Source organism: Lampris incognitus, chromosome 12 (assembly GCF_029633865.1).
Source record: "Lampris incognitus isolate fLamInc1 chromosome 12, fLamInc1.hap2, whole genome shotgun sequence".
Taxonomy (NCBI): Eukaryota; Metazoa; Chordata; class Actinopteri; order Lampriformes; family Lampridae; genus Lampris; species Lampris incognitus.
The window spans coordinates 9,214,521-9,233,660 of record NC_079222.1 but is presented as its reverse complement, the minus strand read 5'-3'; the positions used below and the strand labels follow the sequence as shown (position 1 = coordinate 9,233,660).

The 19,140-nt window shown below is 43.5% G+C and overlaps 1 protein-coding gene across 1 annotated transcript in view; it reads left to right on the top strand.

Moving 5' to 3' along the window:
* LOC130121996 (matrix metalloproteinase-17-like) overlaps positions 1-19,140 on the top strand; it is a 144,966-nt gene that overhangs the window by 67,684 nt on the left and 58,142 nt on the right. Inside the window, exons 2-3 of the mRNA XM_056291004.1 lie at positions 9,914-10,046; positions 10,456-10,591. Coding sequence (XP_056146979.1) covers positions 9,914-10,046; positions 10,456-10,591 — 269 coding nt within the window. The remainder of the gene's footprint in view (positions 1-9,913; positions 10,047-10,455; positions 10,592-19,140) is intronic.

Here is a 19,140-nt window from a genome sequence, read left to right as displayed (position 1 = left end):
TGGGATTTCACTCCTACCTAACATGGTTTTTAAACTCTATATTCTGCCAAGGTAAATACCCAGCTGAGATATTAATGCATTGCATGTTAGTATGTCTATTAAGAAATGACTGACACTAAAATTAACATTTTAAGATCTTTAATACTATTTTTCAAACAATTTAAAATGGCCGCCGTCCATAAATACTGCAACTCCTCGGTGGTGGTCATGGTGCGTCTGAAACGGCGGCTGTACCCAGACATGTTGCTCATAATCAAAAACCAAGTTTAGACTATTACTCTGCACTAGAGGACGCTAGTGTGTTTCTAGGACGGAGCGACGAACGTCGCGAAGGAAATGACGCGACCGACACCCGCCAGACACCTGGACATGACGCGCAACTCACGCGCAGTCATTTTGACCGGTCGTGGTCGTTTAGGGAGATCTTTATGCAATTGATCCAAAACTCATTTTAATGCAAACATAGACAGATTTAGGAGCGTTCGAGGAGCGGCAGGTCTGTATCTCTTCCCCCCCCCCTCAAAGTTATTAAACTTTGAAAAACCAAAATGGTCAAAGGGACCACCTTGGTCGTTCTCAGCCATGTATTGTCCGTACTATAACCCAGTGGTGCGCAACCCTGCTGCTGGACAGCTACCCTCCTGCCGGCTTTCACGCCAACCCTGATTTAACACATCTGATTCAGTTGACCAAGGTCTCGCCTGATCAGTAGGTAATCGGTAGAATCAGGTGTGTTAAATTAGGGTTGGGGTGGAAAACGGCAGGGTGGTAGCTCTCCAGGAGCAGGGTTGGGCACCACCGCTATCACCACATAACTTGAATCGTGCTCGCTCCTTCTGAAAGGCCAGGTTTTTAACCAGTTTGTGCGGCTCAGACATGCCTAAGAGGCCTGCCGTTGAAATGATGGAGTGGCTGCAGAGTCGCCACCTCTATCCCCGATGTGATAAACCACCAAAACAAACAAAACGGACGGATTGGTTGGAGCATCAAAGAGCGACTGATAAATACAACTGCAAAAAACGACCCACACTGCTCACTGCTCGGGCCGTGGAGGAGGCGGCCTTTACTCCTCATCAGCATTTACAGGGGCTAAGATTAGCATTAAGGTTCGGTAGCGTTTTAGAGGATTTTGGATTTTTGTTGACTTTGCTGTGAAAATTGTGGACAAAAGCGGGAGTGTTTCAGAGAAGAACAACTTGATTGTCGCAAATATCCACATTTACCCTCTGCTAGCTTGAACGTTTGTTTTTTGTTTTGTTTTTTTTCCCCCTCCTTTTCTCCCCCATTGTATCCGGCCCATTAACCCACTCTTCCAAGCCGTCCCGGTCACTGCTCCACCCCCCTCTGCTGATCCGGGGAGGGCTGCAGACTACCACATGCCTCCTCCCATACACGTGGGGTCTCCAGCCACTTCTTTTCACCCGACAGTGAGGAGTTTTGCCAGGGGGAGGATCACGTTATTCCCCCCAGTTCCCCCTTCCCAACGAACAGGTGCCCCAACTGACCAGAGGAGGCGCTAGTGCCGCAACCAGGACACATACACGCTTCCCACCCACATACACGGCCAATTGTGTCTAGGGACGCCGGAGGTAACACGGGGATTCGAACCTGTGATCCCTGTGTTGGTAGGCAATGGAATAAACCGCTATGCTACTGGGGATCAAACCTGTAGAAAATATTAAAGGAAGTTAGCTCTCTTGTCGTTGCCCGGTCGTTCTGTATAGTGAGAGGGTGCACCGTGTACAAGCTGTACACCTCTGTCGTGTCTTGGGAGTAGTGTTGTTGGTGATTAACGGGCGCAGTGGAGATGTTCATGAGAGAGACCTGTGTATTCATCACTGTCTTATAGCTATTCCAACCCAGGCTGGTGACAATAATCATGACGTCATCTATCCGGTCGTCGTCGTGGCGTCTTCATCCAACAATACAGGACGCAGAGTGAACCCGCTACATGTGCAGGGTTACATGGAAAATGTGCAGAACAGGGGCGTCTTGAGGACTGAAATGGGAAACACTGCTAGAAAGTATGCTTTTACAAATACGTGAGTAGTCCTGCCTGAAGTGACGTTATATAAATGTGCCTTAGAGAATCAGTACCTCTCAGAGAACATTATGTTCATCTTTTTTTTTTTAATGTACCAGAGGGAAATGTTCGTCAGATGACCGTAAAGTCAAGTCACGACGCTAGAAATGTTCTCTCGAGATGAGAATCTCAGGCACTTTTACATAACAGCGTTTTGTTCAGATTGTGCTAATTTCTACCTTCCCATTTTACCTAATAGATGGGATGGAGGTTTGTTGCTGGTGAAGATGGTGATGATGATGATGATGATGATGATGATAATGATGATAACACCTTTAAGATCAAGTCTTAAATTTTTCTGTCATTGCAGCAGCTCCATTTGCAACATCACAGAAAGACAAAAAATTAAGACAAGAAACAAAGATACATAAATTTAACATAACATTAGTCCCAGAATTTGTTTTAGGAATAGATACTTATAGAAAATAGAAATTATAAAATAGAATATTAAATATAAATATAATATAATATGAATAATAGAATAAAAATATAAAATATAAATATAGTAAATAATAATATATAATATAATGTATAAAATATAATAAAATAAATAAATAATATATAATAAAAATAGAATAGAAAATTAGAAAACAGAATATAAATTTTGAAATTTAAAACAGAAAATTATCCCTGGAGGCAGATTTTTAATTTGTGATATTGGGCCATACAAATAACATTGACCTGGCTTGACTTGACAGAAGACACTATTCAAGGCCCTTCAACGTACATTTAATCTGGGATTAAGCTCCATATTTAATTTTAGGATTGGCTGGTGTACAAAAGAGGGCTTCAGTCTAATCTTATTAAAACGTGAAACCCTGGATCTCCGGTTGGATGGTAATAATTTTTATTCACTGTTCAGGAAATGGGCAGAGACAACGTTAATATCTTATTATGGAAAGATGATTCATAAAGTTTCCCAAGAGGTTGGCCTACAATATTTGAGCATATTTTCATGAGATGGAAAAAAATAAAGTTAAATGTGGTTTGTTTTTTTTCCCTACCTAGAGCAGGTTTTCCCCTCCTTTATCTGTCTCTCTCACTACCCACCGCTTCAGTAAAGCAACCACAAACCAGAAGTATTGACTGAGTTATCTAAACCTTTGCCTTTGTTACTGATTTTTTTTCTTTTCTTGGTTCAGCACAGAAATCGTGGGATCAGAAATAGCCTATATATTATATTTAATGTAGGAACAAACAAAAGAAACTGACGTGTCTATAAACGGAGGTTTGCTCGGCGGGACAAACACTAAAAACACTTGGACAAACACAACTCTGTGAGAGTGATTTCATCTCGAGAGTCATTTGGTGCACAAAGAGTTGGAAGTTCTGCAGTCCAGCTTGTGTGTGTGTGTGTGTTAATGAGTGATTAAAACAGACTAGTGTGTCAACCAGCAGCATTAAGCTCCTAACACTACTGTTAATCAGGGATTTAGACGGGATGAGTTTCCTGCACAGGCCTCCATCGTCTCTCCACGTCACGGTGCGTGTCTATCTGTACACGGTGGAAGATAATACCTTTATGATGCGTGTACTGGTTTTTTGCTTTATCATGTTTTCATGAAATTAATCTCTTTTCCTCTTTATATTTATACATCCTTTTTTAAATATAGGATTTTATCGAATGCCAGAGATATAGTGTGTTGGGGTTTTTTTTGCCAACATTATTTAGTCTCCGGTTTCCCTCCATCCACTCCTACCCATCTCCACCTTTGACTTCCCTCAGTCTCATTTCAGACTCTAGAGGGATTAAATGTACTCGTTGAGAACCCCACTCGATAACATCTCGAATTAAAATTGCATTTGATATTGAGATTTGCGTGTGGCCCAGATTGGGAGGTGTTTTCGCCCTTCGCTGTGAGTGATGAAGACGTACCGGGACAATGACGCACGCCTCGTGCATCTCAAATGACTGCAGATACTCTGTAGGACCAACAGCCGGCCGACTCAGCGAGTCCAGGTGCGGCGCGAGGGCAAGATAAAATCAGCGCACGCTCGGATCCCGTGTGTTTTCATATTTATCACTGAGCTGTGGGGTAAACGCCCTTCATCAGCAGAACGGATGGCACTTGAAATGTGAATGCACAACACCTCAAGGGTTTTATGCATACTGCTGATTGGTACAATATGAGATCTGGCCGGCCCATCCATTCTCTTCAACCTATTCCCAGCTGAAGGTTGACGACACCAGAACCACAGCAATGAATATGAATTTTATACCGATATATATATATATCGGTATAATTATATAAAATCCAGTGAGTCAGATAAATTCTTTATGAGACAGCCATAAGCTTTTTATTTTTTACCAATATATATATATATATATTTAATTATGTATTTATACCGATATTATTGTTATTATTATATCTGTATAAAAATATCGGTGTAAATATATCGATAAAAATACCGTTATTATTTTATACCGGTATAATAATTATTATTTTTATTATTATTATATTCAAGGGAAATTTTGTTTTTTTTGGGGGGGGGGGTTTCTTCTTCAGAATGGCTTAAGCTTTATGCTTGGAAAAAAAATCACAGTCTGTTTGAAGCTTTCCTTTGGGCAGTCTCTCGTGTGTTCGCATAAAAACCTCGATTACTCTTAAACCTCTATGACCAGAATTTTTTTAAAAAGGGTTTTTTGCCATAATGACGCAAGATAAGACACTAACTGGATAGATGCTTCCTTAATGGTTTTGGCTATAACCTACCTTCGTAAATTAAAATATTTGTATATCCACTAAAGGAGTATCAATCAAATGTAATTGAACCTATTTCTATCAATTATCTATGTATTTCTGTGGGGGTATGATGCACTTTGCCCCCTGGTATACTTGACGTACACTTACTCCTTATTTCCCATTTAATTGGTTTGACGTGGGAGGGCCTCTGATGTCCACCACTCCCAAACACACAGTCCATAACCAAGGAAGAAATGTTGTTACAGGCATCAATAATTCTCTCTCTCTCTCTCTCTCTCTCTCTCTCTCTCTCTCTCTCTCTCTCTCTCTCTCTCTCTCTCTCTCTCTCTCTCTCTCTCTCTCTCTCTCTTTGTGAAACCAACCAAAAAGTTCAATATGCTGACATTGTCTATCAGCCATGCTTGTTTGGTGACTGCTGGACTTTAAGATGCCTCCATACCCCTCAGCTCAGCACAACCCATTTCACATTCCAAGAAGTTCTGGCTCTGTCCCGACACCCTCTTGTGAGCAGCATTTAAATGAACTACTGATGTTGTACTTTGACTCCTGAATCAGCTGTTTAGCACCATTACTTCTCTCAAGGGACTTTTTATTTTTTCTTGCAGCTATCAGCAGCTGACGTATTACTCTGAGATCAGTATTATTTTCTTTTTTGCTTTTCCTTCAAACTTTTTTTTTTCAATTTTCATCCATCAGCAGCATCCAATTGGTGTGAAAAATATATAAAAATACATGAATTCTGGACCAACAAACATTTCTCATGGGACGTACCCATATAATAAATGGTAATGAAATTCATGCTTTGATAATTTTGTGGGCAGCATGGTGGCCCAGTGGTTAGGGCTGTCGCCTCACAACAAGAAGGTTCTGGGTTCGAATCCCGGGGTTGTCCGACCTGGGGGGGGGGGGTCGTCATCCCAGGTCATCCTCTGTGTGGAATTTTCGTGTTCTCCCCGTGTCTGTGGTGGGTTTCCACAGGTGCTCCGGTTTCCCCCACTATCAAAAAGACATGCATGTTAGGGTTAATACTCCTGTCTGTTCGGTCCGCGGTCGTGTAGCGGTCTAAGCATCGGCTTTGTGTCGATGCAGTTGCCCACTGGGGACCGGGGTTCGCGCCCCGGTCTCGTCAGATCCGACTATGGTCGGACTCGATGAAGCAGCAATAATTGGCAACGCTGTCTTCGGGAGGGGGGCGGAGTCGGCTTGTGTTCGTCACATGAATGCGTCTCTGGGTGTGTCGGAAAAAGCAGTGGTTCGGCCTGGAGTCGCCTTGTCACGGAAGTGGGGAGGCGGTCTCCTTCGAGCCGGGGAGATGCAATGGGCGAATGCATGCAGTACGAGGGTGGGTGTTTGAACTAAAATGGGGATCGATTGGCCACTAAATTTGGAGGAAAAAGGGAAAAATCAGAAATAAAACATTTAGAAAATATACTCCTGTCTGTGCCCTTGACCGAGGCGTGGCAAGACAAACTGGAGTTGGTCCCATCCCAACCCATCCTAGCTACACAGGTAGGATGGGTTAAATGCAGAGAGGAATTTCCCCACGGGGATTAATAAAGTATATCAAACCCCCCCCCCAAAAAAATTTAAACGCAATAAAATAAACGATGCATTCCTCCTTTCCACTTATATTCAAAGCAGCATTTGCCATGTAGGTGCACATCCTGGTTTCATATAAGAGTTATGTAAGATTCTGTGTATTGATCAATGGAAATTAGCCGGCCTCCAGGCTATGTACCGGGCTGTGAAAAAATCATGCAGAAGCAGGGACGTGCACAGACATTTTGAGAGGCTGTTGCTCTAACCTGAAAAAAAAACGATTTTAGGTGTCACTGATCAGCAGTTACCTGAATTGTGTAAAATGTGGTCATTGAACCACTGAAAATCAATTAATTTGTAAATTGTTGATAACTTTGCGTCGGCCCTGTGATGGTCTGGCGGCCTGTCCAGAGTGTCTCCCCGCCTGCCGCCCAATGACTGCTGGGATAGGCTCCAGCATCCCCCGCGACCCTGAGAGCAGGATAAGCGGTTTCGATAATGGATAGTGGATGGATGGATGGATGGATGGATGGATGGATGGATGGATGGATGGATGGATGGATGGAATTTAAAAAAACAAAAACTGCACACTTAGTGTAAGGTAACATATGTGTGTGCTGTTGTCTATAGTTGGCCGCTAGGTGGAGCTCTGCCTTGTTTTGGTTCCTTTGCAGTTGGCAGCGCGTATTGGTCGGGTCCTGTGCAGGACACCGTACTTTCATACGCGTTGCATTACAAGGTAAGCTATGCTAAGCGGCACTTTGTAGCATCTATTAAAAATATGAGAACTAAAACTACCCATACACCTAATTTGTTGATAGCGTTAGTTTACTAAGATTTTTTAAATACAGACCAATGTGGGTTTGACAAGCAGATTGTGTTGTCTTTGTCGAAAAAAATAATGTTCTTGCCGTGATTTTGGCTAGCAGTATCGGCGATAGCTTAGTTGCTACTAGCTTGTTTTTGGCTTGCTTATTTCCACCTGTATCACATGTTCCAAGGGGTTGTGTCTCGGTTGACCTCAAGTTAAAAAGACACATTGAAAGAATCATTTCATTGCGCGCTAGAAATTGGATACGTGTTGCTTTATCTTGCGAGGTTCCGTACCGGTGATGGCTGCTTAGTTCCGATGTCGAGGAAATAAACGTCTCTAGCGCAGCAAGAGAACCCGGCTCCGTATCCCTCCCACGAGGCACACCCACCCTCAACACAACGCCGAGACGCTAATCTTAACCAGGGCGTGCAGGACATATCCCTGTAGACCAGGAGGGCCACGAGAGAGAAAGAATTCTGGGTTTTTTATTTATATAGGGCGGCACGGTGGCGCAGTGGTTAGCGCGGTCGCCTCACACCAAGAAGGTCCTGGGTTCGAGCCCCGGGGAAGTCCAACCTTGGGGGTCGTCCTCTGTGTGGAGTTTGCATGTTCTCCCTGTGTGTGCGTGGGTTTCCTCCGGGTCCTCCGGTTTCCTCCACAGGCCAAAACATGCAGGTCAGGTGAATCGGCCGTACTAAATTGTCCCCGGGTGTTATAGCATTTTGTATAGAATGTATTTTTACATTTTCAAATTACAAATTACTTGTATTTTAATTAAATACCTTTTCTCATACAAGTAGTATGTATTTCACTTTGATGCATTTCATGAGCAAGTATTTGTAACCTGTAACAAGATACTTTTTATTATTTGTGCCCATCTCTGACAGTAGTTAGATGAGTAATCAACAATGCAAGATCATGTAATTCATTTTGTGAAAAATAGGACATGAATGAAAGGGAAAACTCTTTAAATTGTATAGCAATCTCCTTTTGCTTGTTACAGGGGGGTCATTTTAGCTCCTCTACAATCATTCCTCCATACGCTGAGCTGGGCTATCCATTCCCAGTGTCTCATGGCTGCTACAGGAAATCAATGAGTTTGCTAATCCTCTGTGATGGTAGTAAGAGTCCCTGTAAACTCTTCCTGATTGCCCTGAGCAGGGCCGTGCAGCTGTGCTACGGATGGGGAAGCCCACATCAGCCCCTAACAGAAAGCTTTGTGAGAGTGAAGCTATTTAGCTAATGCAGCTTTCCCGGTGTTGTGAGTGAAGGATCGACATCGATCCCAGTCACTCACATCTCAGTGCTGGTCAGAAACCATTTTAAAATCAACCCCGTCTGACTGTCCATCTAATCATGATGGAGGACGGGCTTTGGGGAACTGAGATGGATGGGAGACAGACACAGAGGGACTGGTAATGCAGAAACACAGAGAGAGACATGCAGGGCTATATATTAAAGGGACATGCAGACATCACTGTAAAAAAATGTCTCTGGCTTTTATAGTGAAAAACTGTCCAACCATGACAGTAAAAGACCATAAACTCTAAATAGGCCGAATACAGTTTCTGTCCCCGTGAGACACCGTAAAAATACGTATCAGCCAAAAAAATAAGTTTTACATCTCTTTTCTGGAAAAAATACATTCTTCTTCGGCAGCCCATCGAGATGATGATGACTGATGCAGTTTAAGCTCGGCAAGCACGCCCGTGGGCCATCAGGCCCGCGTTAGAGCGACAAGATCATCCACATTTGTCACAGATAACTGTTGTTTGAGTTGGTCTGTTATGTCTTGCATGGCGGGCCTTATCATAGGCTTCTTGTCTCTTCCCACCTAGCTCTCCTCTCATCACGCCTTGCACAGTACTTAAGACAGTCGGTGTCGTGCCCCCGCCGAACAGTCTCTCCGGACCTCAGAACCCATTCCTAAGTGGTACACCATAGTGCAACCGGCTCAGTAGATAAAGAGGTTGCCCCGCAGTGATAGCTTACTTGTCAAGTGATGCCATTCATTGACCAACAGAGTGGTTCCTCTGCAGGCCATCTGATGTTTTTGCCATTGGTCCGGTAGGGCTCATGATCCTGTTGGGCTCCTCTGCCACAAACACCATCGAGCGCCAGCGCCTTCTTGGATTTGAATTCGGACTTACCTTCTCCAATACATTATCCACCGTTTAATACCCTTGCGTTGTTTTTATAATGGAAATATACCATAATCTACATAACAGCCAACACTAATTTTTGCATTTGTTTTTTGTTAAAGATATATTTATCACCGTTAAATGTACTAACCATTGTGCTGATAACAGAAATATGCCATTATATATATATATATATATATACGGATACAGGAAAAAAGATTTTAATGCATAGCAGTAAAGGTCTGTTTCGTGCGTCTCGCACTCATCAGCTGCTATATATATATATATATATTACGGTAAAGTTCTGGCAACCACACCTGCCAGTTTTTTAATAACAACATTTTTTTTACAGTGTACAGATAAACAGACATACAGAGAAAGAAAGAATGAAAGAATGTAAAAGAGAAAGAAAGAAAAAATAAAATGCATATAACATAAATACACAAACATAGTAACAGGTGTGGATTTGCCAAAGCCCTTACAGGACATGTATATTTGTGTGTAGAGGCTCTCTGGACCGACAGTCAACATGAACAGGTGTCACACGGTCTAAACACTGGGAATGCTGGGAATGTCTGAGATGGCTTTGGGACGTCTGGGATGATTTTGTAAATCTCTGTGTGTCCCTCAGGATTGGCTGAGTAAGTTTGGTTACCTCCCGCCCCCTGACCCAGTGACTGGTCAACTTCAAACCAAGGAGGCGCTCACCAAGGCCATTAAAGCCATGCAGAAGTTTGGAGGGCTGGAGGAGACCGGCGTCTTCGGTATGTGGGTGTGTGTGCTGGGGGGAGGAGGGGAGGTGTCACGCTGGACATGTGGAATTCTGCTTGTGTGTGTGTGTGTGTGTGTGTGTGTGTGTGTGTGTAGGGGGGTTGATTATCAGAGTGAAAAATGTGTGTATGTGTCATGCATATGCATTCTACCAGTTTTAAGGAGAGTGATGAATGATGAGGGCAAAATGCAAGCAAGAGTTTTATAATGTGCTCACACCTGCAGCTAATGATATGTATTTATGTTTTAATTAACTTTTGATATTCTACATCTGTCCTCTGACCCAACTCACAACTTTTATATTATATTATATTATATTCATTAACTGTTTTCATTGTGATTGCCAAAGACCACAGACCACACCAGGTATCAACAGGAATATTCTGTTCTGTTCTATTCCAGACCAGGCCACACTGGGTCTAATGAAGACTCCCAGGTGTTCTCTACCTGATGTTTTAGAAACAGGAGGGATGACGGGGAGGAGGAGACGAGCCCTGCCCCCACAGAACAAATGGACCAAGAGACACTTGTCCTGGAGGTAGGGACGCAGTACGATGCTCTACATAGTACACAGTATACACAATAAACCGTGGATAATACTATACACCGGTCCCACAGGTTAAGACAGTGGAGTATAGTGCGTAGTAGGGGTGTAGTACGGTGAACTGCAGCCAGATCATCTTGTCACATAGAGAGGTTTAAGCCCAGCATGGAGTTAAGAGAGGATGGGGGGGGGGGGGGGGAGCATATGGTCGGTCTCCATGCTGATTTACTCACGCTATGAGCCAGAACCAACCAGATGACAACAGAGGAGATTGACAAATGAATTGCTCTAAGCTGGTGTGTGTGTGTGTGTGTGTGTGTGTGTGTGTGTGTGTGTGTGTGTGTGTGTGTGTGTGTGTGTGTGTGTGTGTGTGTGTGTGTGTGTGTGATAGAGAGAGTGAAAGGGAGCGAGAGTGTTTAGCTGACTGTTTATGTAACACTGTACGACTTATATGTATAGTTAGCATTACAACGTTACAACAGACAGCCATTACAGTAGAAAGTTAGTGATTTATCTTAATTAAAAAAAAACTGCTGGGATTGTGGGCGTTACGGTGGCGCAGTGGTTGGCGTGGTCGCCTTACAACATGAAGGTCCTGGGTTCGAACCCCGGGGTAGTCCAACCTTGGGGGTCGTCCCGGGTCGTCCTCTGTGTGGAGTTTGCATGTTCGCCCCGTGTCTGCGTGGGTTTCCTCCGGGGGCTCCGGTTTCTACCCACAGTCCAAAGACATGTTGGTCAGGTGAATCGGCCGTACTGAATTGTCCCTAGGTGTGAATGTGTGTGTGTGTGTGTGTGTGTGTGTGTGTGTGTGTGTGTGAGAGTGTGTGTCGGCCCTGTGATGGACTGGCAGCTTGTCCAGAGTGTCTCCGCACCTGCCGCCCAGTGACTGCAGGGATAGGCTCCAGCATAAGCGGTTTGGATAATGGATGGAAGGATATGTGACTTATGAGCTACATGGCCAGTAAACATGATTCTGATTCTGATTCTTTATATTTGACCCAGTATTGTTGTTTTCAGTACGTTCCACTATGAAAAGACACGTTTTATGCTATTTTCCTCTACACAAAAACACACACATGGGCGCGTCCGGTCTATTCCCTTGCCTACCAACACCAGGATCGCCAGTTCGAATCCCCGTGTTGCCTCCCGATTGGTCGGGCATCCCTACAGACACAACTGGTCGTGTCTGCGGGTGGGAAGCCGGATGTGAGCGTGTGTCCTGGTCGCTGCACTAGCGCCGCCTCTTGTTGGCCGGTGCGCCTGTCTGGGCGGAGGGGGAACTGGGGGAGAATAGTGTGCTCCTCCCACGCGTTACATCCCCCTGGCGAAACTCCTCGCTGTCAGGCGAAAAGAAGTGGCTGGCGACTCCACATGTATCGGAATAGGAGGCATGTGGTAGCCTGCAGCCCTCCCCGGATTGGCAGCGGGGGTGGAGCAGCGACTGGGACGGCTCGGAAGAGTGGGGTAATTGGCCGGATATAACTGGGGAGAAAAAGGGGTAAAAATCAAAAAGAAAAAAAAACCACACACACACACACACACACACGTGTTATACACACATTAGCAAATAAACACACGTAACCACAAACACACATCCACAGATGCTGCACCACCCGTCTGTCTGCCTCGCTCGCTCCTCTCCCCGTCCGTCTTGCTCCCTCACCTGCCTGTAGGTGTCAGTCATACAGCCTGCTGCTGTCAGCCTGCTGCTGTCAGCCTGCCTCCAGTCAGCTGTGTGGAACAAACGGCCTGATCGGTCCGCTGAAGTCAGATTTGTGTTACGCTGCATAGGAGCTGCATCCCACAATGCATTACACATATACAGACCTCTAAACCTCTCATGTACATTCAGTCACCGTAGGGCTGATGCCTAAAAAACAGATGCATGTTTGTTTATGATAAACACTTGTGGATTATCTGCTGACTTTCGACGACTTTTCATATCCAGTGTGTTTTGTCGGTAGAAAGCACCGCGGCTGAACATTGATATTCTGCCCAGCGTTGCCTCTTCACTGGTGTCTGTGTGCTTTGATAAAAAGCCACTGACGTAGTACCACCTGCATATTGATGCTGACCCCCTGCTCTCAGGGCACTCCCCTCTAGGGTTTAGCAAATTAATTTCTCTAATGAATATTTTAATCTAGATGTGTATTATTGTAACACCGGGTAGTTGGGCGGACTGACAGGGTGCGATGACATGCAACACAACACAAACCCCTGCGCATACTGAGGGTGTATTATTATGGCGACCCTTTACAACACAACCACCTGTAAAGTTGAATGTCTTTCTAATTCATTAAGTGCATAATAATTTTGACAGCCGTGGGTCCCGACGTGCTGGTGTTTCTTTTATTTCCTCTCATTGTCGTACGGTGTTTCACAGGAAATGCAGTGCAAGTGAGCTGATTTTAGGCACTTCTGTTAATTGAGCTTATTGTCTGTGGCAGGAAACAAGTGTTGTGTATTGTATAATGTCATGATTATTGAATATGTACCGTATTTCCCGGACTACAAGCCGCACCGGCGTGTAAGTTGCTCCCAGCAAAAACCTTGTTGCAAGGAAAAACCATATAAGTCACTCACATTTATATAGTGCTACAGTATTATCAATTGAGTCACAAGATTAAGCAGTGCCATCTAGTGGTCGTAGTTGAAATGCAGTGTATTTGTCCGACAAAGGTACATGGTATAAGTTACTTTGGTATACAAGTCGATGGCACAGTGGTTAGCGCTGTCGCCTCACTGCAAGAAGGTCCTGGGTTCGAACCCCGGCGTTGTCCAAACTTGGGTCGTCCTCTGTGTGGAGTTTGCATGTTCTCCCCGTGTCTGCGGTGGGTTTTCTCCGGGTGCTGCTGTTTCCCCCCCCACCATCAAAAAAGACATGAATGTTAGGGTTAGTACTCCTGTCTGTGCCCTTGACCGAGGCATGGCAAGACGAACTGGAGTTGGTCCGCGGGTGCTGCACGGTGACTGCCCACTGCTCCTAGCTACTCAGCTAGGATGGGTCAAATGCACAGCGTAATTTCCCCACGCGGATCAATAACGTATCTCAAAATCAAAAGAAAAAATCAAAATCAAAAAGTCACACGACCAGCCAGACGAGTAAATAAACAGCGACTTTTAGTCTGGGAAATACTGTAGTGTCACAGTGGCTTCCGTCTCATGGAAATTTCATATATCCTAAGGAACATATTCACTCAACCACAGACTGATAATTGCTCTGGTCAAAATGTCAAAATTAATTGTTGCTCTTCACTAATCTGTAGCTTGTTTCCTTCTTGAGTGTCCAAAAAAGGATCAAATGCTATAAGTGTTGTTAGTTTCTAGTGCAAATTTGATGATATAGCACCAAAGGACGAGCATTTTATATTGTTTTTACTATGGATGTGCATAGGGTTGACCTGCAAAATGGCCATTTGAAGTCTCCAAATTGTTGTTTTGTGCCAAATACTATTATGGGACATTTGTAGTGTGCAGCACAACAAATTATTTTTCTTTTTATCGGATCCACGTTAAATTCTCAGATGAATAAAACAGTTTTCCAGGTTTTCATGTTTTCCAGATAATTTTAAATTAAGGTAGAGGATTAACTCTATCTTCCACATACCCATTGTGGTCTCTTGTGAATGTCAGTTGAAGTTACACGACAGCCACTTGGGGAATCACGATGACCGCTGCATATTACATGTACCTGGAGTGTGTCTGTATAAACACAATCCAGTCCATGGGACTCTGCAGTTCATCTGCCATGCAGGGCAGGCACACTCTGACCTTGTTGGTCTTACCTAGCTACTTAATACACACAAATACACACACACACACACACATACACAAAAGCACACAGAGACATAGCCACACACATAATATCTAACCCTTGCAGAAAATGATCTATGGCTAACAAGCAGGAATCGTCTGCATCCTAAGTCATTTTGCACAGCAACCTTGATAAGCCGTAGCTACCAATCAGTATTGCTATGCTACCCCTCAGCCTTTCCTTTTGACAAGGCTATTTGATCTTATTATGAGGTATCATGATTAGCGGGCTAGCTGAAAGCAAGCGTGTCCTAATTACTGGGGCTGTTTTCTTCTCTTTACTGTTTTCCAAAGTCTTCAGACTTTGATGAGTTGCACTTTAATGTAGCAAGCCCGTTCAGACTTCAAAACATTCAGCGACTTTAGCAGACATGTGAACCTTGTCAACATTTTGACATTCTGTAAACATTTTAAAATACTTATTCATTTATTTTTTTCATGCATTTTAAACTGACTGGACAGATGTTTATTCCGGAAAGCAGATAGTTGCATCATTTTCTGGCTATGAGCTTGTTTTCAGTCTAGTAAAGTCAATGTTATTTGTGTAGTCTGTTATCTATCACAAACTACAAATTGACCTCAGGGGGCTTTACAGCAATAAAACATCCTGTACTTAAAACCTCGCACCGGATAAGGAACAACTCCCTAAAAAAAAGCCTTTAACCAGGAGAAAAAATAGGAAGAAACCTCAGAGAGAGCAACAGAGGAAGGATCTCTCTCCCAAGATGGACAGAAGTGCAATGGATGTTGTGTTTACACAATTTACAGAATACAAAATTAAAAAGGATAACATAATTTTAATTGATTGATAAAATATATGAAGAATAGGATGAAGAGGATGCCAAGCAGTGTCCAGATGCCACCAGAACAGCATAGAACCTGAGCCATGTGACCACCATCATCATGCGGTCCTGACAGAAGAACACATGCAAACAAGAGAGACTCATGTCACACCATTCACATACGCAGGAGAAGAGACAAGAAAAAAACAGTCACACATCGGAGTGAATGAAGGACATAATATTGAAACAGGATAACAAATTTATATGGATGTATAAGATATATTTCAAAAAAGTGATGAGTGGGATGCCAAGCAGTGTCCAGGTGGCGACCACCATCACCAAGGAGACCTGGGAGGACCGACTACACGTGCACACAAGGAAGACTCACATCACACCATTCACACACAGAGAAGAAGAGAAAGGAGAATACATCATTCAGAGAGGGAGAAAAGACGTGAGAGAAGAGAACAGTTTGCAATAGTCAATAATCTATACACTATAATCTGATCGGCAGAGCAGTGCTTGGTCAATTCATTGAGACAGAAACGGGCCCATCGTGTAGTACAGGTTGTGATGTATTCAATTTAAAGGCAACTAAATGTAGGTTAAGATGAAAAGATGAGTTTTAAGTTTGGATTTAAAGGACTCAACAGGCTCTAATTGTCTGACGGCAACAGACAGGTTCCACCACAAAAACGGGGCCTGATAGGAAAAGGCCCTGTGACCAGCTGACTTCTTTTTTACTTTGGGTACACACAGAGGCCCTGTATTTTGAGAGCGGAGAGCTCGAGATGGACTGTACAGTTTAAGAGATCAGACAGATATGATGGGGCACACCGATTGAGGATTTTATAAATAATAAAGGGAGGCAAGAATTGGTGTAACATGGTCAAATTTCCTAGTTTTAGTTAGGATTCTAGCTGCAGCATTTTGAGCTGCAGCATGTGACAGACCTGAAAACAGAACATTACAGTAATCAAGTCTGGATGAAACAAATGCATGTATTAGCGTCTCTGCATCACCCAGAGACAGGAAAGACCAATTTCTAGCTATGTTATGTAAGTGAAATAAGGCAATCTTATTTATTTAATGTGCTTATCAAAGGAAAGGCTGGGATCAAATGTAACATCAAGATTTTTGGCTGCCATACTTTGCGAAATCACAGAGCTGTCGATTTTAATTGTTACTTGATCAAATTGGTGTCTGTATCAAGCCCGGCCAATGACCAGCATCTTAATTTTATCTGAATTTAAAAACAGGAAATCTAGTGACATACAATTTTTCACAGCAGCCAAGCAGACATCTAAATTAGTAATTTGAGTACGATCATCAGACCTTATAGGCACATACAGCTGCGTATTATCCGCATAGCTATGGAAATTTATTCCATGACTGCATATAATTTGGCCAAGAAGTAAAATATAAAGAGAGAAAAGTAGAGGACCAAGAACCGAGCCCTGAGGTATGCCATATTTAATGTCAAAGAATTTCGATGTAATATTATTACAGCAGACACAATGTGTGCTTTCAGGTAAGTAGGACTTAAGCCAAGAGAGAGCTAAGCCAGAGACACCAAAATTACCATTTATTTGGTCTAATAGTATACAGTGATCAATTGTGTCAAAGGCTGCACTGAGGTACAGCAGTAAAAGCACAGAGGTGGAATCAGAGTTGATAGCGAATAGATCATTCACCATTCTGGTCAGAACAGTTTCAGTGGAGTGACAGACCCTGAACACTGATTGAAAAGGTTCATATAGATTTTTTTTTTCTGTATGGAGCGAAAGTTGTTGATACACAACTCTCTCTACTGCTTAGGAAAAGAATGGAATTTTAGAGACTGATCGATAGCTGTAAAGAGACCTGCTTTGAGGTGCGGTTTCTTAAGTAGAGGTTTGACTAAAGCTGTCTTTAAACTACAAGGAACAGTGTCTTTATGCATGCTCACTAATCCAGTTAAGAAAATCAAAGCAAGTTGAATCAGTTCATCTGAACATGTTTATTGACAGAAACGTTTCATCACTCATCTAAGTAACCTCTTCAGTCTCAGCTAACTGCAGGTATCCCCACTCTTATAAACATGTTCTTCTTTCAGCTTGTTCCCTATTCCTCAGGGGTCACCATAGTGGATTATAAACTGGCTGCATGTATCCCCACCCTTATAAACGTTGCATAACAACCGAAACCAACGATCAGTTTCATTTGCAAATAGACATGACCATTAACTAGAGGTTCAGTGGCCATGTGTACTATTCACAGAGGATTTGGGAATGTTTGCAATCACAGTATTGTAAGATGGTGACAGATTTAGCCCCCCCCCCCTTTGTTCAGGGATGGTCATTCCCTCTTCACATAGATGGCCTCTTTGACTCCCTGTTCAAACCAGCGTTCCTCCCTATCAAGGATGTGCACATTCTCATCTTTGAAAGAGTGACCACTGGCCTGTAGATGGGTGTAGACTGCAGCGTCCTGGTCTGATGCATTAGCTCTTCTGTGTTGTGCCATCCTCTTAGCCAGTGTTCGTTTAGTTTCCCCAATGTACAAGTCACAGCAATTCTCCTGGCACTTAACAGCGTATACTATATGCTCTGTTTGTGCCGGGGGACCCGATCCTTGGGGGTGGACCAATTTCTGGTGCAGCGTGTTTTGGGGTTTGAAAGCAACTGACACATGGTGTTTGGAAAACATGCATGTCAACTGGTCCGACACTCCCGCCACATACAGAATCACCACTGTTTTATGCTTAGGCAGCTTTTGTCCTTCTCTGCTCTTCAAGTCGGCTGGTACACTGGGCGTGTTCCTGGCTTTGACAAACGCCCAGTTAGGATAGCCACACTTAACCAGCGCCTGTTTAATGTGGGATTTCTCCCCCTTACCTGGCCACTGTGTCTGTGAGGACTTTTCAACCCGGTGGTACAGCATCCTGATGACTCCTAGTTTATGCTCCAGTGGATGATGAGAGTCAACCCTTAAGTACTGATCAGTATGTGCTGGTTTACGGTAAACATCTACAATCAAATGTCCCCATCACCAATTGCAATTGCACAGTCTAAGAAGGCTAACCTGTCATTTTTTGAAATCCTACCTGGTGAACTTGATGTGGTTGTCCACAGAATTAATGTGGTTGGTGAAATGTGGTACATCCTGAGATTTGATTTTAACCCAGGTGTCGTCCACAAATCTGAACCAATGACTGGTTGTTGTCCCTGGATAGGACCTCAGTGCCCTCTTTTCCACTCCCTCCATATACAAGTTGGCCACTATAGGTGAGACTGGGGAACCCATAGCACCCCCATGTCTCTGCCTATAGTACTGTCCCCTGTATGTGAAGTACGTGGACTGAAGACAAAGCTTCAGGAGCAGACATACATGGTCAGTGTTAAGGGTGGGCCTACTGCTAAGGGTGAGGTCATCTGTGAGATCTGCTCCTTCTTGGCTTTCAAAGCGTCGATGGTAAAATTAGTTTCCCTCTCACCCGTTTGTTCAACAACTCGTTCTGTGCCTTCTGGAGGATCTTGTTAGCTCAGTGGCCCTTGACCGAAGATTCTGATTCTGATTCTGATTCATTTGAAGGCTCTTAGGTGTAATTCTGCTCTGTCTGCATCTGAGGCTGAATCTCAGATGGTTCCTGTAGCCTGCCATCGTATGTGCCATTTGCTCGTACTCATCTGCAAGTTTAAGGCAATCCTCGCCAAAATGAGTCAAAATGTCTTTATGCATGCTCACAAATCCAGATAAGAAAATCACAGAAAGTTGAATCAGTTCATCTGGACACAACATTTATTGACAAACGTTTCATGACTCGTCTAAGGGACCTCTTCAGTCCTAACTGACTGCAGGTATCCCCATCCTTATAGACAATATACAATTGCTGAATTTCTGGAACCCACGATCAGTTTCATTTACAAATAGACATGACCATGACCATTTTAGTATGGCACATTAAAC